This window comes from Rhinoraja longicauda, chromosome 4, assembly GCF_053455715.1.
Source record: "Rhinoraja longicauda isolate Sanriku21f chromosome 4, sRhiLon1.1, whole genome shotgun sequence".
Classification (NCBI taxonomy): Eukaryota; Metazoa; Chordata; class Chondrichthyes; order Rajiformes; family Arhynchobatidae; genus Rhinoraja; species Rhinoraja longicauda.
Window position 1 is genome coordinate 40,095,546 of NC_135956.1, and position 22,588 is coordinate 40,118,133.

General features: G+C 41.3%; 1 protein-coding gene and 1 non-coding gene across 4 annotated transcripts in view; one reads left to right on the forward strand and one right to left on the reverse strand.

The window, feature by feature from the left end:
• The window catches only part of fam135b (family with sequence similarity 135 member B), a 306,137-nt gene that overhangs the window by 203,579 nt on the left and 79,970 nt on the right, over positions 1-22,588 (forward strand). For all 3 annotated transcript variants that reach the window (XM_078397568.1, XM_078397570.1, XM_078397569.1), the window contains 3 exons: positions 11,669-11,822; positions 13,028-13,077; positions 17,232-17,387. In XM_078397568.1, the coding sequence (XP_078253694.1) occupies positions 11,669-11,822; positions 13,028-13,077; positions 17,232-17,387 (360 nt within the window). The remainder of the gene's footprint in view (positions 1-11,668; positions 11,823-13,027; positions 13,078-17,231; positions 17,388-22,588) is intronic.
• Positions 14,861-14,968, reverse strand: LOC144593251 (U6 spliceosomal RNA). Its single transcript, XR_013547228.1, has one exon. It is a non-coding gene; the product is annotated as a U6 spliceosomal RNA (small nuclear RNA).

The window sequence follows — 22,588 nt, forward strand, 5'->3', positions numbered from 1 at the left end:
ATCTTGTCACTAAGATGGATGCAGAACTGTCAGTTTTTCGACAGGCACTGATAATCCTGAAACGAGGACAGTGAGTGCTACAGGTACTCGGTAGATCAAGCCGCGTCTGTCTGTGAGATGGTGCTTGGTGTCAATGAAATTTTGTCAGGAATGTCACATCTTGAGAGCTTTCAATTTATGACCTGCTCCAAGTGCTTCATGCCGCCTCAGTCCTTCCAAGTCTACCCGACTCCCAATCATCCTGCTCTATTGACTATTGATCTTCTACCTACTCCCCCCAATTTTAACCCCATTCCCCCCTCCACCTCCCCACTCTTCTGGGTGCCCCAAACAACTAGATCTCTAAGCTCCCAAAGAGCTTAATTTATTATGCTGAATTAATTTATCTGATGCCAATTCTACTTGCCCTATCCAACATGGGACATGGTTGCTAAGGGTGCAGTAACTCAGTCTGAGCAAAACACATTTGGACATATATTAAAGAAAACATGAAGGCCTTTCTGGCAATTAAAAAAAAAAGTTTATGAAGAAATTTACATTTTCATGCATGTCCCTGATGCTCATGTTACCGACAACATGACAGCATAAAATGGAGGATTGGAAAGCAAAATGTCACATGGACTGTCTTTGCAAGTGATTTAAGCAGCGAGCTTCAACCTATTAAACATACTTGCTATAATGATAATTAAATCTGTGTTACAGCACATTTGTGAACAGTTGATCAACAGTTGTCATAACACCTTAAATTCTATTGTTTGAGCACTACTCAGAGGCCTTCAGTTCCTGTGAACGAGCATATTTCTTCTCTGCAATCTGTTCCCAACTGCAGACCTTTTTAATCTGCTTTCCATTTGTGTGAAGCAATGAAATCAAACACTGATTCATAGGGAGTAATAATAAAGTCTTAAATCAGTAGTTCAACATTAAAAAAAGGGGACGGGGGGGGGACGGGGGGGGGGGGGGGGGGGGGGGGAGAAAAAGACTGCTAATAGCAGCATCAGTCTGAAGAAGGGTTCCGACCCGAAATGCCATCTCTCCATTTTCCTCCACAGATGTGGCCTGAATTGTTGAGTTTCTCCAGCAGTTTGTGTTTTGATCCAGATTTCAGCATCTGCAGTCACCGATATCAACAATTTGGATATGAATGTACAAGGCATGATTAGTATAAGAAGTGTAAGAAAATAACTGCAGATGCTGGTACAAATCGAAGGTATTTATTTCACAAAATGCTAGAGTAACTCAGCAGGTCATGCAGCATCTCAGGAGAGAAGGAATGGGTGACTTTTCGGGTCGAAACTGAAGAAGGGTCTCGCCCCAAAACGTCTCCCATTCCTTCTCTCCTGAGATGCTGCCTGACCTGCTGAGTTACTCCAGCATTTTGTGAAATAGGCATGATTAGTAAGTTTGTAGATAACAGTAAAATAGGTGGCATGGTAGACAGTGAAGGCGGTTATCAAGAATTATTGTGGGATCTTGAATAGCTGGACAAGTGGGCTGAGAAATCGCAAATGGAGATTAATTCAGATAAGTGTGAGGTATTGCATTTTTCGAAGTCAAATCAAGGTAGGACCTCTGCAGTGAATGGTACAAACCTGGGGAATGTTGTAGAGCAGAGATTTTGGAGTGCAAGTACATAGTTCCCTGAATGTGGCATCACAGGTGGATAGGGTGGTAAAAAAAGGTTTTGGCAAGCTGACCTTCATCAGTCAGAGAACTAAATATAGAAGTCGGAACATTATTTTATAGTTCTAGAAGATATTGGTGAGGCTTTACTTGATCTATTGGGTTTGTTCTGATCACCCTGTTTTACGAAATATACCAATAAGCTAGAATGTGTGCAGTGAAAATACACGAGGATGTTGCCTGGACCCGAGGCCCTGAGGTCTTGCGAGAGGTTGGGCAGGCGAGGACTTTATTCCTTATGGTGCAGAATATTGAGAGGTGATCTTATAGAGGTGTATAAAATAAAGAGGGAAACAGATATAGATGAATGCACAAAGTTTTTTTTCTCCCCAGGGCCTATGTTTAAGGTAAGATGGGAAAGATTTAATGGGAATCTGAGGAACAACTTTGTCACACAGAAGGTGGTGAGTACATTGAAGGAGTTGGCAGATGAAGGAGTTGAGACAGGTACTTGTATAGGGAAAAGTCTATAGGCCAGATGCGGGTCAATGGAAAATGGCAAATGAGCTAGGATAGAGTACTTTGGTTAGGATGGAGTATTTTGGTCAGCATGGACAAGTTGGGTCTTAGTGCCTGTATGACTCTGTGACTCTTATAACTCCATTAAAATGGGAAATACTTTAACCCCTCCCTCGAAAATACATCAAATGCTCCATAAATAGTTACCTTAAGGTGCTGTACAGGATATAATCCCATACATAAGAACAAGATGAGGGGTCAACATCATGTTTCTTTTGGTGGCGTCAGTTATTAGTCAGGTTATATAGGAACAGTGGAATAAACATTTCAATATATTTTAGTGTGAGTGATACAGTATGGAAACAGGCCCTTCGGCCCAACTTGCCCACACTGGCCAACTTGCTCACTTGCTATTTATGTACCTGCCTAACTGTTTCTTAAACGTTGAGATAGAGTGTTGTGATATTTTGTCTATCTAACTCCACAATTTCTCCAGTCCTTCTTCAAGCTGTTAAGCTCACCTTACAGGCAACATGCCTCCAGGTCATTGGATCCTCCTCCACCCGTACTGCGGATCATACATTTCCCCCTCATGGGCCCTCATTAGCTATTATTATCAATGGTTTCTTGCCATTGGGTAATGTGCCTTAACGCATCAAATCTATCAGCACCATAGTTCTCTTCAAAATTATGAAACCATTATCATTGCAATTTTTTTCCCCCCACAAATGCCAAATTTACTTTCCTCTCCAGAGAAATTTTGAATTCCAAATCCTTGCACAAGTTTCAATATATGTTTCAATCTCTCTAATTAGATTTTGGAGAAATTGTAGATCAGTCAGAAATGATAGGGTTCAATAGCTTCGTTGGTCTTTCATCGTGAGCTAGGAAAACTAGTGAAAATCAGTGTTAAAGTGGTAAAATGATGGAAAGAATTTAAGTTTGAAAAACAGATGTAAGAAAAGAGTAAATAAGTTTCAAAAAAATTAATACTAAATACGAGATTAATCGTAGAATATTTCTATGATCATACGAAGCAGGTTTGCTTTCAAGCAGAGATTTGAATCTAGAGAATTCATAGATTGATGCTGCGTGTACGTTTTAAAATAAATTTCAGATATAAATTCAATTTAGAATGATTACATGAAGGTAGATTTGGCTTTCTCTGGTATGAGTTTAAGACAAATATTACTTTCTTTTTGTGCAAGTGTATTTTAGTAGTGTTTGAAAGTGCTTTTATGTTCTTCATATTATGGAGCACATCATCCCGTGTCGTTTGTAACATAGTTCGCCTGCAGTGAGGTTTGATAATTGGACGCTGCACACCTCAGGGGTTCTGTTTGATCCCTGGTTAATAGACTTGCCTTTTCAGCAAGTGTATGCACCCCAGAGTGAATTCATCAAACTTTGTTTCCAAACCTTGAGGCTTTGCTCATTGAAAGAGCCATACTCTTGTTCTTCCACAATTCCAGTGCAGCATAATCACTGATAGTTTTGAAGTCAGTTGCTTACACTTAATTTATGCCGACAGAAGAAAGGCTTTTTCTCTAAGTTCAATGGTTGCAAAACTAAAATTTATAGTTTGTTGGATATGGGCAAAGGATGGTGGCGTGTCTAGATCTTCAAGCCTAAATTAATTGTGCTCTTGTATATTAGAAACAGCATGAGACAGTTCATCTGAAAACATTTACACTTGCTGTCACAAAAAGAGGCATATACCATTGGGAACATAAAAAATATCTTTTTTTTCTTTTGCTTTGAAACAAATTTTCTTGCTCCCTGGCTTCTGATGAGAGAAAGCCAGCCCCCCCCGCCCTGTGTTTTTGCTTCATAGCTGGAATGATGGCTCACTGCAAACCTAACCAGATCAAGCACTTTTTTTCCCTCTTTTATAAGGTTCAGCTCAGCATCGATTGCTCACGACAATAAGTTCAAACGACCCACTTTTTTTGTTGCAAGATTGGTATGCTGAAATAATGAATCAGTATCTGCTAATGCATCATGAAGTCAGTTTCCAGTCTTTGGATGGAAATGCGGAGTGTTGGAAGGTGGAGACCATCTCCATACTCGACCAATGTTTGGGCACTCTTTATTGGATTGTACAGATGACATTGTCCATGTGCTTTTCCTCCCCACCAGCCACTACCTATTGTAAACCATTATGGCCAATGCAAAACATGTTATTTTTCCGCGGGAGAAAGATTTTTTTTAAAAAGAGAATCCAAATTCGAACCAAAGCTTGCCCAGCTTCCAAACGATCATTGATACTTTTGATTTATTCACAAAATGCTGGAGTAACTCAGCAGCTCAGGCAGCATCTCAGGAAAGGAGGAATGGGCGACGTTTCGGGTCGAGACCCTTCTTCAGACTGATGTCAGGGGGGCGGGACAAAGGAAGGATATAGGTGGAGACAGGAAGACAGTGGGAGATCTAGGAAGGGGGAGGGGAATAGAGGGACAGAGGAACTATCTAAAGTTGGAGAAGTCAATGTTCATACCGCTGGGCTGCAAGCTGCCCAAGCGAAATATGAGGTGCTGTTCCTCCAATTTCCGGTGGGACTCACTGTGGCACTGGAGGAGGCCCATGACAAAAAATGATACTTTTGATACATCTGAGGAAGGGTCCCGATCCGAATCATCACCCATCCTTTTTCTCCAGAAAAAGCTGCCCGACCCGCTCAGTTAGTCCAGGACTCTGTGTCTATCTTTGGTATAAACCAGCATCTGGAGTTCCTTGTTTCTACATTGATTCTACCTTGCCTGATTCTGAACCACATGCCCACCTAACGAGAACAGTTGTAGCTCAGTGCAAAGGATGAATATCTATTCCCACCTCCCTACATTTTGGGATGACAAATGACACATGGAGGAGGTGAGGGAGGGGATTCATGGTTTAAGCACACGCAGGGACCTTGAGGAACGGCTGAGGAGAAACCAAACGCAACTGCTTAAGTAGCAGCGCAGCAAAACCCCTGCTTTAGAATAGTCTGAGCTTCTTTACTGCATTCCACAAATGTCACTTTGTTGTAGCTTCAGTACTGTCTGAAGCGTTTGAGTAGCACAGAGAAGCAAGTGCTTTGAAGCTGACCTACAAAAGAAAAGATTGTCATTTTGATTGCACAAATTCGCTCATCACATTTGATATTTCCTGCATGAATATTCAAAGAAAACAGGTAAAAGGGAGATTTAGCTGATGTTCCGAGACATTATGTCTTACAGTGCGAATTGTTAGTGATGGCTTGTTCATTAGAAGTATTAAATTGTATCATCAAATCTACATTAATATTTCCTACTTCAGGAGTAAATGTATCACTTTGTAATTTTAGATCACAACTGCTATTTAATTCAAATAATAAAAATACATCTATCTATTTCCAATTAATATTCCAGTGAATAGCTTGCAGTATTGCTTTTGTTATGTATGGTAAGGGCTTGAAGCCATGGGAAGCACAATTTATTACTAGTAGTTTGTTTTGGTCAATTAAGCTGACACAAATCATTTACAATCAAGGCAGAGTCTTCCCGATTTAAAAACAATATGGTCATGGAATCATACAGCAGAGAACAGGTGTTTTTGCTAATCATGTCCATACTGACCATTGAATGCCTATCAATACTAATCCAATTTTCTAATACTGAGCTCTTAGCCTTCTATGTTATGATATTTCAAGTGCTCATCTAAGTATTTGTTAAATGTTATGAGAGTAACTGTCCCCATAGACACATCAGGAAATGTGCTCTTGGTTTCAACCACTCTCTGGATGAAAGAAAATCTTCCTATGACCCCCACTAAATCTCCTACTTCCTATCTTATTTTGTTTATTTTGTTACTTTTCCTTCCTCTGTTTATGGACATCTCCGGTAGGGCGAAAGTATTCTTACTATCTATCCTATCGGTGACCCTCACAAATATGTACACATCTGCCAGGTACCTCTCAGTCCTTTCCACTCCAGTGTTAACAAACTAGTTGATCCAATCTTTCCTTCATCTCAAGCAACATCCTTGAGAATCTTCTCTGCACCCTCCCCAATCGTATCCTTCCTTTCATGTGGTAACCAGAACTACACACATTACTCCAGCTGGTCTAAGTAATATTCTATACATTTGAATTACAACACCATTGCTCATGTATTCTATGTCCAGGTTATTGAAGGCAAATATTCTATTTAACAATCTGATCTACTTGTACACCAGCCTTTAGAGATCCCTGGACATGTACACCAAGGTCACTCTGTTTCTCAAAACCTCGAAGGGCTGTACCGCTCATTGTGTATTTCATGGCCGTATTAGTCATCTCGAAATGCATCACCTCATGTTTTTCAGGATTAAATTCCATTTGCCACTTTTTTGTTCATTTTACCAACTCAATTATATTATTATGTAGCCGGAGAACTGATCACCTCACTATCAACTCCAATCCCAATTTTCAAGTAATCTCTGAATTTGCTAATCATACTGTTTACGTTTACATCCAAATTGTTAATCTCCCAAGTCTCCAACTCTGCTGCTGGCCTTCATGATGCAGTGTCTCTCACAGGTAGGTCTTCCTTTGCCCGCCACTGATGCCAACCATTGGCCTCCCACTCTCCATAGATCAGTCTCCCCTTCCTGCCCTCTCATTGCCACATGGTAAGACCCCCACTTGCTCGAGAAACAAAGTTCACTTACTTCACAAAGGAATTATTTTTAGATGGAGAGTAAATGTCTGTGGTCTGGAAAAAAATAACCTTGGCAAGTGTTTTATGCCCAGCATTGAGGAAGGACACAGGTCTGCTTTGTGAGCACTGAATCATTTATATGTACTAACATGATTCTGACTGCCTTGAAATTGAGAGGGTATCTCAAGCAGAAAATTAAAGTTTCCACAGAAAATAAAGTGAGTTGCAAAGACAAGGATTTGTTGAAGCAGAAGGATAACTACATTGAGCCGACCTAGAGACTTTCCCAGCGACTGGCGTAGCTCACAACTGCCTGTTTAAATGGCAGATTTGTGGAAACGCTGTGTTGGATAAGTTTTATTTGATTTTTTGGCAATTAATGTGAGTGTGTTTCCTTTTTGGTTATTGAGATTATTTTCACTGTGTTAAATAGGATAAAAATGGGTGATGGAAAATTGGCTTGCCAATTTGCAGCTCCTCCAATTTAAATTTGCATTAACTTTAAGGAAAGTAAAAACTGGAAAGGTAAACTGGCTGCCAATTCACAATCAACAATTTTGGATTGGTTTAAATCTTCCATCCACGGCAAAGTAACTGTGCTTGATGATAACCTCAAAAACACATTGCTGTAAAGATCCAGCAATTTATGTGGTGTTTTTTTTAACCTTTCCTGACATTCATTACTTTCATAAATCTGGGGCATCCTTAATGTCCAACAACAGCAACATTGCCAACAGGATAAGCATGAAATCAGTTTGAAGCATTCCCACAGGCAACTAATGACAAAGTGATATGAGCAATTTTCAAGTGACTCTCATAGTTATGGGAGGAACAAGTTACGGGCAGCATCTGAGGAGGGAAATGGGGCCCTTCTTTAGACTGATGCAGTAGAGGGGAAAACTGGTAAAGAGAGGTGGGAATAAGGCAAAAATGACGTGATAGATGCATACAGGTGAGAGAGGGTGATTGATAGATGGATGGAGAATAGTAACAAAGATAAGAGGTGATTATGGAGACAAAGGGATGCAGATAAAGAAGGATGCAGATAAATAGCCAGGAGGAGGGATATGGGTGGAAGAGAGGGGGAATAAAAGGAAAATGGAGTCTTGGAATAGGGAAGGATGGGAGATGAATGGAAGGACAAGGGGAAATGAATGTGAAAGGAATAGTGGGAGAAGGTATTTGCACGGTTGGGAGGAAAAGGCAATGGCAGATGAGAAGGGAGGTCAGGGGGTTTATTTGAAATTGGAGAATTCATTATTTATGAAATTGGGCTGTAGGCTTCCAAAGCAGAATATGAGGTGCTCTTCTTTCATTTGTTTGCATTTTTGGCAGTGGAGGAGACCGATGACAGGTAGGCCAGAATGGGAGTGTGAAGGGGAGTTAAAATGGCTGGCAACAGGGAGCTCCAGCAGGTTTTGGCAGACTGCAAGTATTCAGTGAAATTGTCGCCTAGTGAACGCTTGGTCATGCCCATGTAGAGGAATGCTAGTGATAGGCGGATGCAGGTGAGAGGGGTTTATTAGAATGGAGTGGAGTACGTGACAAAGACTAGAGATGGGCAGCATGGTGGCGCAGTGGCAGAGTTGCTACCTTACAGAGCTAGGGATCCGGGTTTGATCCTGACTACGGGTGTTGTCTGTACGGAGTTTGTACGTTCTCCCCATGATCTGCGTGTGTTTTCCCCGGGAGCTCCGGTTTCCTTCGACACTCCGATGACGTACAGGTTTGTAGGTTAACTAGCTTTGGTAAAATTGTATAGTGTCCCTAGTGTGTATAGAATAGTGTTAATGTGTGGGGATCGCTGGTCGGTGAGGACTCAGTGGGCCGAAGGGCCTGTTTCTGCGCTGTATCTCTAAACTAAACTAAACTAGACTAATAGTGTGTCAGATAAGGAGACAACCATCTCCTTATCTGAACCATAAACCATTTTATTATTTGTATGAGAGCTACTCTGTATAAACACATCATCACAAAATTATTTTGTACAGAATTTCACCTATGGACAGGCTTGATTCATACTTGCAACAGAATCATTAAGGGAATAGATATCATTCATGTTATTTTCAAAATATTTAATTGTTTTCCAATCAGTATTGATTGACACCCAGAGACACCCTGAAAGCAAATGTATTAATACTTACATATCATAAAATTAAAATGGAAAATTCTGGAAATAGTAGGTCAACAAGTGTCTATGGAGTTTGGAACAGATTTACCTTTTCATGTTGATATCAGAGACCGTATTGCCTGTTCAACTGAAATATTATTCTAGATCTGGGATCAATTCTATTAATTTTAGTGGAAAATAATTTCATGTAATTATCTCCTTTGTCCAGTTTTAAATTGAGCAATATGTCAGTGTTTTTCTTTGTATAGTTTCTTCCCTTTTGGTTCTCCTGAGGACAGATATCCTGCGAACACTTAGCCCATATTTTCACCTTGTCGGTGGAAACCGAAGGTGTGATTGAGCAAAGGGAACATTAAAGACGACTGATTCTGTCATGACTTGCCCATTGGAGACTGTGAATAGTGACCGAAGAAATTGAGCAGCAGGCACTCGATGTCACCCTGTTTGACCTGACAGAAATTGATAACTGAGCTGCAACCTGTGTTGTTGCTGCTCCGTGATGCTTTAGAGTTAACAGGGTTATCTCTTGAGCTCAATGTTTTGCAAATTACAGCATCATGCCTTTTTTTAAATTTACCTACCTTTTTATGTTCCAAAAAGTGAAATTTTCCCATCATATTTATAAAAATAATTTATTGTATGCTTAAATTTGATAATGCTCTTTGCAAGGCTACTTGCCAATCTGTGACACCATACAGTTTGCTGTGGAATTCCACTCTCCCAAGTCCTGACTTCAAAACTAGTAAAATGCAACACACTTTTCCCAGAATGCCCTAGACATTCACATGTGACTATTTCTTAAATGTTCTGGTTTCATCTCTTATTCCAAGGATATGCTGGTTGGTAGGTTAATTAGTTTCTATAAATCACCACCAATGTAAGTAGTGATCTTGATGGCTATGTGACAGAGAAAAGATCACAGGGGAATAAATAAGGAATGAGGTCAATGGCATACTCTTTAGATTTTAGACTTTAGAGATACAGCGTGGAAATAGGCCATTCGGCCCACCGAGACCGCACCGGCCAGCGATCACCCCATACGCTAGCACTATCCAACGCACTATGGACAATTTACAGTTTTGTCAAAGCCAATTAACCTACAAAACTTTACGAGAAAGCCCTCGCGGTCACAGGGAGAACGTACAAACTCCATACAGGCAGCGCCCGTAGTCAGGATCGAATCTGGGTCTCGGGCAACTTTACCGTTCCGCCACTGTGCCGCTCCATGATGGGATGATGCTCAATGGGATGAATGGCTTCTTTCTACATCATGAGGAACTATGAAGTATGTCAAAGAGGGACATAAAATCTCAGAAGCAATGCACATATTGTGCACTCCCAGCCAAGGGAAACTTGAGGAAAATGCAGCCTTTAGAATCTACAGTTAATCCCCGATTATCATTCAACATCTGTTTTATTACACAAATATTGGATCACATGGCACATAAAAACATGACACCAGGTGATTCAATGATTTGACAACATTGTTTTGAAATCTTCAGAACGGGTGAGTTACAGTGAATGACAGTTTACTTCATTGTAATTTCAAAGCAATAGGGATACATGGAGAAAACTAACTATTGTATGACCTTCGTAACAAGAGGAGTTGAGTATAGGAGCAAAGAGGTCCTTCTACAGTTGTACCGGGCCCTGGTGAGACCGCACCTGGAGTACTGTGTGCAGTTTTGGTCTCCAAATTTGAGGAAGGATATTCTTGCTATGGAGGGCGTGCAGCGTAGGTTCACTAGATTAATTCCCGGAATGGCGGGACTGTCGTATGTTGAAAGGCTGGAGCGATTGGGCTTGTATACACTGGAATTTAGAAGGATGAGGGGGGATCTTATTGAAACATATAAGATAATTAGGGGATTGGACACATTAGAGGCAGATAACATGTTCCCAATGTTGGGGGAGTCCAGAACAAGGGGCCACAGTTTGAGAATAAGGGGTAGGCCATTTAGAACGGAGATGAGTCAGAGGGTGGTGAAGGTGTGGAATTCTCTGCCTCAGAAGGCAGTGGAGGCCAGTTCGTTGGATGCTTTCAAGAGAGAGCTGGATAGAGCTCTTAAGGATAGCGGAGTGAGGGGGTATGGGGAGAAGGCAGGAACGGGGTACTGATTGATAGTGATCAGCCATGATCGCATTGAATGGCGGTGCTGGCTCGAAGGGCTGAATGGCCTACTCCTGCACCTATTGTCTATTGTCTATTGACACCATGAACTGCAGATGCAATACAAAAAAAAATTAAAAAAATTAAGTACTGGAGTAACTCAGCGGTTTAGGCAGCAACTCTGGAGAAGATGGATCGGTGCTGTTTCTGGCCGATGGATCGGTGCTTATTCAGACCGAAAAGGGTCCTGACCCAAAAGGTTACCTATCCATGTTCTCCCGAGATGCTGCCTGACCCGCTGAGTTACGCCAGCACATCGTGTCTTTCTTTTCTGTCTATTTTCAGAATTGCTTAATTGTTCCTCAAGTGGTGCTTCATGGAAAACAACAACTTTATTTATGTCGCTTTCAAATCAGTTCAAGGGAGCGTTCTCAAAAAACATTGAAACCATGCCACTTAAGGCAATATTAGGACAGATGGTATGAGCATAGTAAATGTATTCGGTGAGTGGGAGAAACAGAAAAATCGATGCAGTTACATTAATTTTGGGTATAAAAATGGATTGCAGTAAAGCATTAATCACAAAACACATCTTTCATACATTGGCCTCTCTATTCCTTTTGCTAGGGAAACACTACCATCACTTCTGATAGTTGCTTGCAGCAGGCATACCGATGGCATGAAACGATGTGCCGAATTCTACTCTCTGCCTACAAAGGACTTCTCTGTTATTTCAATGCAATAATGAAGCAGGTCCCAGAACTGCATCAGATTCAGCTGGGTAAGTGATTATGTTAAAATATAGAGCACTGTCAGACTGGATCAATGGCAACCTCACTCTTTCTCCAGAAGGCAATGGCAACTCCAGTTGTTCTCCAATATCATACATACCCTGTCAACTGAGCAACATGATAACTATGTTGATGTTCATTCAGAAACTAAGATGAGTTCAAATTCCATCACAGTAGACTATGGAAATTTGAATTTACCCTTTTAAAACTTGGAAGTAAGAAAAGTATTTTCCATAAAAGTGGCTGTAAAGCAGCAACTTGTCAACCAAAAAACACTGATTTACCAGTCAATCTTGGGTAAGGAAATCTGAATGTAACACTGATTGACTCTCTACTGCCCTCTGTAGTAAGCTGGCAATCTCTCACAATCTTCTTAGAGCAACTCAGGATGGGAGGTAAACGCACAAGTTCCCAGTGAAACACTCTGAGATTGTTCAAAAATGTTCATTTAATCCTGAGAAGAAACTTTTCATTGTACTCACAGTTCTCTCTGATGTTATTCCCACACACCTGTTTTGTTTCAATTGTTCTGTCTCCTTGCACAGAAAATGAACAGTCAGCATGCAACCTCCCCTCAGTGAGATGCATTAGGTTTTGAAGCAACAAACCCTCCAAACTCTTCCATTTTAAAATCTGAGAAAAAACCTGTATTTCCAATTGCCGCTGACCAAGAGTAAAGTGTGGTTTGACCGTTGCATGAGAAATGGTGTCATTCGATTAGTGCCCATGAAAGAAACAATTTTAATTTCTCTAGTGGTAAAATCCACCCAGAAATATTCATTTTAGCATTTTGCCCTGAGAAAGGTCATAGACTAGTGAAAGTGACAGTGTAACAAAGTTGATATGAATTACATGCTTCTACAACATTTATCCCCCACTGTCACCTCGGTAGGAAAATGCAAAAAACACACAAGAAATATATTAAATTAATAAGCTGAGTGAAAATTTGGCTATACACCTCTCAGCAGAATGGCTCCAACACAAACACATCAAAAATGCACATCAAACTTTATTTTCTCAAATGCTGAATCATATACATGCATTGGTGTGCGATGTTCACAAATTTGTTGGATTCCTTTCTTGTTTATAAGACTTGTTCCAGCGTTATTAATTTTCAAACTATTGGATGTTGTATTTTTGTGGTTTTGTTTCCGGAGATTGAATTCTCAAAGCCTATATTTTTTTTCTTTGCCAGAGGACTGCCTCATTGACGAGACTCTTACTCAGCTTTGTGTTAACGTGCAGGTGAGGAATTCTATTGCTTATTTCACGTCAACTGTTTGGACATTGGAATATAAAGCAGAAGTTGCCAGTGGAGTACACAGTCTGTACCAGATGAGCCTCTCAGTACCCAATCTTTCTTTTCCATTCACATCCATTTCTCTCTTTTTTGCCGAACATGAAGGCATGAGAAATTGATTGAATAAAAATTCAAAAACACGAAAGAATGCAGAGCAAGTACTTGATTGTGTGTTTAGACGTATCACCAAATAATTAATTTGTAGGCATTCCACCAAATTTAAAATTTCCACGAATTGGGCAAGAATTGAAAATAGAAGTTGAGAGTGAATAAAATAATTGGTCTACAGTAGAAAGCACCAAGTGTATTCCACTTGAGTTTAAAAAAAAATCATTGTTAGATAAAAATCTTAAAGTTATCTAGTATAACTTACAATCATTGTAGTTTTAGAAACAGCGCAGGATCAAAATGTGAAGAAATCTGCCACCCAAATTTTTCTGTTCAAAACAAGAGTACGGACGGGAAGGTGCTATAAGTGCAAGAGCAGTGGGAGGAAGGGAGAGTGGGTAGCTTGCCTCAGGGACCGGCTGGTGTAGGTGCAAGTGCTGTCCCTAATTGGCATGATTTTAGAAACATAGCACAAACCTGTCTGGCCAGCATCTATTCCCAAGGATTAGTTGCATCGAAACAGGCAATTTTAGAAACTACAAAATCAATCGAACAAAAAATTGAGGATGCTGGGAAAACCGTCAGTTAAGCGTAATGTGCAATTGTGAAGTAGAAATATTAAATTTCCATTTATGAATATATCATTGACCAAACTCCTACATTGTAAAAGATCCGCCATCTTGGCTCTTTCAGTTACTGGCCATCACATTGCTTACAATGCAAGGGGTACATCACCATAAATAAACATTCCAAATTAATTTTAGAGATAAAATTATGCCTTATTGTAGGCAGACAATGTCTAGTAGCCATTTTGTTATCCAGTGCCACCTTTCTGTTAAAGTTCTGACCTTGTAACAAACAGACAGCCACGCAAATCGATTTAAAGCACAAAAAGCTTTCCTACTTTCGCCAAGGTGGGAAGTGGCAGAACGCCAGCAAGTATTTTTTTTTTATAATCAAAAAATACTTTATTCCAGCAATAAATATTTACAAAACATTTTCTTTTCAAAAACTCCATCCGACATTCCCGGAGGTTATACATTCAATACAGATATTCATTCCCAGATTTACACAGAATCCCTTCCCTTATTTGGAGGGGCGTCTCCACAACACCCTGCCCCCCCATGTCCAGCAACGGAAGGACCCTAGACTGTGGTCCTCCCCCACAGAGCCTTGGCGTTGGCTGCACCAAGCTTCAGTGCGTCCCTCAGCACGTACTCCTGCAGTCTGCAGCGGGCCAGTCGGCAACATTCCCCGATGGACAGCTCGTGCCGCTGGGAGGTCAACAAAGCTCGGGCAGACCAAAGAGCGTCTTTCACCGAGTTGATGACCTTCCAGCAGCACTCGATGTCAGTCTCTGAATGCATCCCTGGGAACAGTCCGTAGATCAGAGAGTCCTCTGTGATGGAGCTGCTCGGAATAAATCGTGACAGGGACCCCTGCAGACCTCTCCAGACTCTCTTGGCAAATCCACACTCTGTGAAGAGGTGGGCAACCGTCTCCTCTCCATAGTAGCCATCCCGAGGGCAGCGTGCGCTGGTAATGAGGCTCCGGCGGTGCAGGAAGGATCTGACTGGGCGAGCTCGCCTCACCGCCAGCCAAGCCAGGTCTTGGTGCTTGTAAAATATGGAAAGCTTCACAAATGTGCGTGTCATCCTTGCGCAGGGGCCATGCTAATCTTCTCTGTATCGTTCCAATTTTAGTATATGTGCTGCCGAAGCGAAGTATGTCGCTATACTTAGCAGATCTGAGCACCCACTCAAGGCATTAGCAGGATACAGCTTCTTTTATTATGGAGATGACAATGCAGATGGCTTTACCATATATGAAATAGTCCTGCTCCAAGTTAGCTGTCTGAGCTAAACTTTTGCAGCACAACGTCCAGTGTTCAAGGTACATAATACGGGCAATTATCACATTCGTGTAACCAGACATGAAGGCAGTTTCGGCCATTATCACACTCGTGTAACCAGACATGAAGGCAGTTTCGGCCATTATCACATTTGTGTAACCAGACATGAAGGCAGTTTCGGCCATTATCACATTCCTGCAAATATCCACATTTCCTTTAGTCAAGTAACTTTGCAAACAAGTCAGCTGTCTGGGCTTGCCTTTTGCAGTACACATTCTTTTAGCCACATTTTCTTTAGTCAAGCATCCCATCAACCTCTGCAAGGCAAGGCTAGGTAGCCACTTTATCATTTATCTTCTTCTTTTCTGAGGCACTCCAACACTTGTCCTTCTACCTCCTACCTCGACTTCTAGGGACCCCGAGTGTCATTTCAGAGACAGAGGTTTGCATTTACCTTCTCTAACCTCATCTACTGTATACGGTGTTTCCAATGTGGGCTCCTGTACATCGGCAAGACCAAACGTAGACTTGACAACCATTTAGCTGAATACATACTCTATCTGCCGAGGCCTATTGGATCTCTCAAGGATGCTAACCATTTTAACTCCCCTTCCCATTCCTATACTGACTTTCCTGTTGTGGGATTCCTCCATTGCCAGAGTGAGGCCATGTGTAAATTTGAGAAACAGTATTTCATATTTTGCTTGGGTAGCTTACAACCCAGTGGTAGAAACAATGAATTCTCTAATTTTAAGTGACTTCTACTAACACTCCCCTCACCCCCACTTTTCCCCCTGCTTCCACCCTAATCATTTAAATAATTCCACAGTACACTACTTTGTAACACTCTTGAGATCACACCTTCCCAAGCCAACTATTGGCCAACCAGGTCACCACCCTGCCTAAGGCTATTTGCTGCCAGCCCTGATTTATCCTGGTCTTTTCTCACCTCCAGCTCTTCCCCCACTCCCTACTTTCAGTTTGAAGAGGGGACCCGACTGAAACCATCATCAATCCTTTTGTCTTCAGAGATGCTGCCTGACCCACTGTGTTGCATCAGCACTTTGTGTCTATCTTAAGTTTAAAGGAGATGTGCAGGGCAAGGTTTTTTACACAGAGAGTGGTGGGGGTCTGGAAGGCATTGCCAGGGGTGATGGTGGAAGCAGATTAGATAGTGGTGTTTAAGAGGCTTTTAGATGGGCACATTGCAGTGCAGGGAATTGAGGAATATGGATCATGTACAGCTCAAACATTGTGGGCCGAAGGGCCCTTTCCCGTGCTGTACTATTCTTGTTCCATGTTCGAACTACTATGATTCCATCAATACACCAATGTCTCCAGTACAGCATCTGAAAACTCACTAGCCTGCTATTTGCCAATTTGTTCATTGTTGAACTATTGTTCATTGTTTCCCAGTTCAGAATCACCTGCACAATGTTTGGAAACAGCTCCATCCAAGACCGCTAGAAATTGCAGAGAATTGTGAACGCAGCCCAGACCATCACGTAAACCAACCTCCATTCCATTGACTCCATTTACACCTCAAGCTGCTTTGGCAAGGCCACCAGCATAATCAATTCACGTTATTCCCTTTATCATGCATCTGTCAACTGTGGATGGGACGATGGTAATCATGTATTGTCTTTCTGCTGACTGGTTAGCACGCAACAAAAGCTTTTCACTTTACAAGAAACTACATTCATAACTCATAACCTACCCATCTCATTTTGAGGACCAGGATAATTTTAAATAGTGCAGGCTTTCTTTAGCCAGTACTAGCTAATCACGATGCATCATGTTGAGGTATTTGGCCTGAGGGAACACAGTTCTCATGCTGGGATGTTGAAGTCATTGACCTTCTTGCTGCCTGCCTGAGAATAATGAGTTAAGTTAATGGGGTTGTCGAATGCATCTCCCACTGTGTTGTTAACAGTTTTACAAGCCTGATGTTCTGGGGAGATGTTTCCGAACCTCTCTTCTGTATTCTGATTAAAATGTTAATATTTAATATGCTCATCATTACCTGCAGAATGTGTCACCACACATTAGCGACAGAAGTGGTATACATGGATTGCTGTATATCGCAGTTGCATTTGTGAGAATGTGCACTATGTTATGCTTTCTTTGACCTATTTTCAGACGGTTAGCAACCCGGATAAAGTGGTAGAACAGATCAGCAAGGACTTGTTGCAGCTCTGCTCCTGTCTTGTAGCTCTGTGGAACCAGTTCCGCGATACCACAACACTCCAGGCAGATGTAACAGCGTTCTTATGCCAAGACCACCACAGTCTGAGGGTAATGCTGACACATTTTATTATGTATCTATTGAGGATTCGTAGAGTAATACAGCACGGATATGGCCCCTTCGGTCCCAACTTACCCACCGACCAACATACCCCATCTACACTAGTCCCATATCCCTCTAAACCTATACTATCCATGTACTTGTCTAAATGTTTCTTAAATGGTGTAATCATATCTGCCTCAACTACCTCCTCCGGCAGCTTGTTCCATGGTCCTTGTGTAAAAAAAAATGTTGCCCCTCGGGTTCCTATTAAATCTACCCCCCCCCTCGCCTTAAACCGATGTTCTCTGGTTCTCCATTCCCCTACTCTGGGGAAACAAATCTGTGCATTTACCCTATCTATTCCTGTCATGATCTTGTACACTATCTTCCCAAAATAAATTTGTTCCCTCTTTACCCTTCAGGAAAATCCAATAAGGCCACAAAGTTCCCTGGAAATTAATTGCTTCTGAACTTGTAGGTTTGTAAAGAGGCAGGGGTCATGACCACTCAAACATGGTTTTCTAACATAAATCTGTTCTATACACGTGTGGAATAAAGAACTGCAGATGCTGGTTTAAATCGAAGGTAGACATAAAATGCTGGAGTAACTCAGCGGGACAGGCAGCATCGGTGATATTTTAGGTCGAGACCCTTCATCAGATAGACAGACAGACAGATCAGTCTGAATGGTCTTGACCCGAAATGTCACCCATTCCTTCTCTCCAGAGATGCTACCTGTCCCGCTGAGTTACTCCAGCATTTTGTGTCTACCTTCTTTTCTGTACACTTTAGTTTCAATTAATCTGGCTGCTTGAATAACACTTGAAAATTAGACTTATTTGTGAAAGTGAAATCCTTATTAGAATAGAAATTATAATTTCCTCCAATTAATCTATTAATCTAAATATTATTTATTGTTATATTATTTAGGTCAAATATTTAATGAGTAAAAAGTTAACAGTGGTTGATTGAAAATATGCTGGGTTTGTGGTTAGAAAGGAAAAATAGGATGCAAATACTAACCTATATCTTTCCAGGAAAGCTCGATGTTTGCACACCTGTTGGTGACAGTGTTGCATTTTGATCTATATCCAATACAGTAGAATAGTTTACATGCATTCTGCCAATGCTTTAGCATGTCAACTGGAATAATTTGTCAGTTGGTAACTGGTGCATGTGATCAGTCACAGTCTTGTCTGGGAAATCTTGTCCCAGTCAAGGACTTGAAGGAGAAGTGGAAAAATTAATATAAATCAGGAAGGAAAAAATTAAGAAGCATAAAGTAACAGAAGATAAACTAGAAATGCTCAACAAGTTAGTCATCACCCACAAAGAGAAGAGAAAGTAAACAGGAGATAACATTTCAGATTGATGACTTCTCATCAGAGTTGGAAATCCCTTTGGGGGGGGGGGGGGGGGGGGAGGTTTGGAATACATAGAAAAGTGGAAGAGTGGGAAAAATAAAAGGGGAAATTATGATTGTTGGGAGAAAAGAGAGATTAAGCGGTAAAAGGAACGAACAATGTTTCCAGGCAAAAGTAATGGTACTGGATCAAATGAAGACATAAGAAGTGTCACTCAGTGGATGGTGGGTATATAGAACAATCTGCAAAAGGTAGTTGAGGCAGGTACTTTAACAACATTTATAAGACATTTGGACAGGTAAATGGTTAGGAAATGTTCAAAGGAATATGGGCCAAACGCGGGCAGATGAGACCAGTGTAGAGCGGCATCTTGGTCGGCATGGACATGTTGAGCCAAAGGGCCTGTTTCGGTGCTGTATGACTCCATGACTTTAAGGCGTATCTGTGGGGTTAGTAATTGGTAATAACAGAATCATTATGTAAAATTGTTAACTCAAGTATTGATAATCTGTTAAATTGAAGTTGTGCTGCTGGTCTTTGAGCTTTTATGAAGTTTTAATGAAGTAATGTTGAGGGGTGAGGATATTCAGGTCACACATAGGAGAGGAACAGAGAATTTGTGATAGGCGGCAGGAAGTATGAGGTCATATTTGTAGACTGAATGGAGTTATTCTTAATCGTCGGTTCTGAGCATCAGTTGGCTTTTTGTAAGGCCATTGATTTACTCCTTTGCCAAATGTTATCTACACCTTTTTTTCCAACTGTACCAAATTCCAAACAACAAAAAATGTTTTCTCTCACCAACATGGGCGGCACGGTAGCGCAGCGGTAGAGTTGCTGCTTTACAGCGAATGCAGCGCCGGAGACTCAGGTTCGATCCTGACTACGGGTGCTGCACTGTAAGGAGTTTGTACGTTCTCCCCGTGACCTGCGTGGGTTTTCTCCGAGATCTTCGGTTTCCTCCCACACTCCAAAGACGTACAGGTATGTAGGTTGATTGGCTGGGTAAATGTAAAAATTGTCCCTAGTGGGTGTAGGATAGTGTTAATGTACGGGGATCGCTGGGCGGCACGGACTTGGAGGGCCGAAAAGGCCTGTTTCCGGCTGTATATATATGATGATGATAACATATCAGTTTGCTTTTTTATCTTGGAAACTTCAATCAGATCACTGTTAACTTTGTAAATCCTGGTAATAAATACCCAGTTTCAGCCGCTTCTCTCACATTTAACCCAGATGTCATTCTTATAAAATAACACTGCATGCCTTTTAAGGCTAATGTGTCTGCTCTAAGTTGTGTTCCCCAGAACTGCTCACGATAAAGCAGATCTGGTCAGAAAAATGTGACTATAGCATAATTTATATCCATTTTTGTTCCAGCTCAATTGGCAGGAAATAGATTACATTCTGGATCTGCCCTTGGCATTTTAATGGTCCGTGGACAACGATCTCTCAGTTGCTTTAGGCTGCTATTTTAGGTCTATCAAGGATAACCTCATCACATCATCAAAATCAATCTCAAAATTACAGAGATACTAACAGATGAACAAATGTCAGGGTTTTATTCATTTTTTAGTATCTCTCATGCATTGTTTCCTTAGACCATAGAAAAGTACTGCACAGGAACGTGTCTTTTGGTAACAATGTCTGTTCCGAGCATAATACCGAGATAAACTAATCTCTTCTGCCTCCATTCCCACCTTACCCATGTGATTAAGGATATCCAGTTTGTTAACGGCAAGCTTGGATTATGCTGTTTACTAATCTGTCATTTAAAATAATTTATAATTAAATTGAGTGGTATAATCCTAACACAAATCCTTGCAGAACATTAATTACCACATACTCTCACTTTGAGCATGAGTCATCCTTCCTGTCTTCTGTCTGCTGACACACAGGCAGCTTTTGCAGCCTGGTTAATTCCATGAGCTTTAACTTAAGCATTTGAGGGATTTCATCAATTGTAATTTCAAAGTCCTTAGTCTTTTCTCCTCTCCATGATCCAAATCATCACTTCAAAAAATTCAAATAGTTTGTCCGCCATGACCTTCTTCTTACTGCTCTGTCCTCGTTAGTTAGGTTCTAGTTGTTTGTCAACAACAGGTGTTAGAAACATAGAACATAGAAACATCGAAAAATAGGTGCAGAAGTAAGCCATTCAGCCCTTCGAGCCAGCACCATCATTCAATATGGTCATAGCTGATCATCTAAAATCAGTAACCCATTCTTGCTTTTTCCCCATAACCCCTGATTCCTTTAGTCCTAAGATCTAAATATAACTCTCTCTTGAAAACATCCAGTAAATTGACCTCCACTGCCTTCTGTGGCAGAGAATTCGATAGATTCACAACTCTCTGGGTGAAGACGTTTTTCTTCATCTCAGTCCTAAATGGCCTACCCCATATTCTTAAACTGTGACCCCTGGTTCTTGACTCCCCCAACATCAGGAACATTTTTCCTGCATCTAGCCTGTTCAATCCTTTAAGAATTTTATATGTTTCTATGAGATCCCCTCTCATCCTTCTAAATTCCAGTGAATATAAGCCCAGTCGACCCATTCTTTCATCATATGTCAGTCCCACCATCCTGGGAATTAACCTGGTGAACCTACGCTGCACTCCCTCAATAGCAATAATGTCCTTCCTCAAATTAGGAGACCAAAATTGCGCACAATTCTCCAGGTATGGTCTCACCAGGGCCCTGTACAACTGAGGTAGGACCTCATTGCTCCTAAACTCAAATTCTCTCGCAATGAAGGCCAAAGTGCCATTAGCTTTCTTCACTGCCTGCAGTACCTTCATGCTCACTTTCAGTGACTGATGTACACCCAGGCCTCGTTGCACCTACCCTTTTCCTAATCTGACACCATTTAGATAATTGCCCTCCTGTTCTTGCAACAAAGTGGATAACCTCACATTTATCCACATTATTATGCATCTGCCCACGCACCCAACCTATCCAAGTCACCCTGCAACCTCATAGCGCCCTCTTCGCAGCTCACACTGCCACCCAGCTCTGTGTCATCCGCAAGCTTGGAGATGTCACATTTAATTCCCTCGTCTAAATCATTAATATATATTGTAATTAACTGGGGTCCCAGCACCGAGGCTTGCAGCACCCCACTAGTCACTGCCTGCCATTCTGAAAAGGACCCGTTAATTTATACTCTTTGCTTCCTGTCTGCCAACCAGTTCTCTATCCATGTCAATACCCTACCCCCAATATCACGTGCTCTAATTTTGCACACTAATCTCTTGTGTGGGACCTTGTCAAAGGCTTTTTGAAAGTCCAGATACACCACATCCACTGGCTCTCCCTTATCCATTCTACTTGTTACATCCTGAAAAAAATCCAGAAGATTCTCAAACATGATTTCCCCTTCATAAATCCATGCTGACTTTGACCGATCATGTCACTGCTTTCCAAATGCTCTGCAACAACATCTTTAACAATCGACTCAAGCATCTTCCCCACTACTGAGGTAAGGCTAACCGATCCATAATTCCCTGTTTTCTCTCTCCCTCCTTTCTTAAAAAGTGGAATTACATTGGCTACCCTCCAGTCCACAGGAACTGATCCAGTCGAGAGAACTCGAGAAAACTCCCAACAGTTTACCTAACACCATTTCCTGACTAATGTAGATTCCCTTCAGTTCTTCCCTCCCACTAGATCCTCAGTCCCCGAGTATTTCTGGGAGATTGTTTGTGTCTTCCTTAGTGAAGACAGAACCAAAGTACTCATTTAACTGTCCTGCCATTTCCTTGTTTCCTATTATAAATTCATCTGTCTCTGATTTTAAGGGACCTACATTTTCTTCACTAATCTTTTCCTTTTTACATATCTAA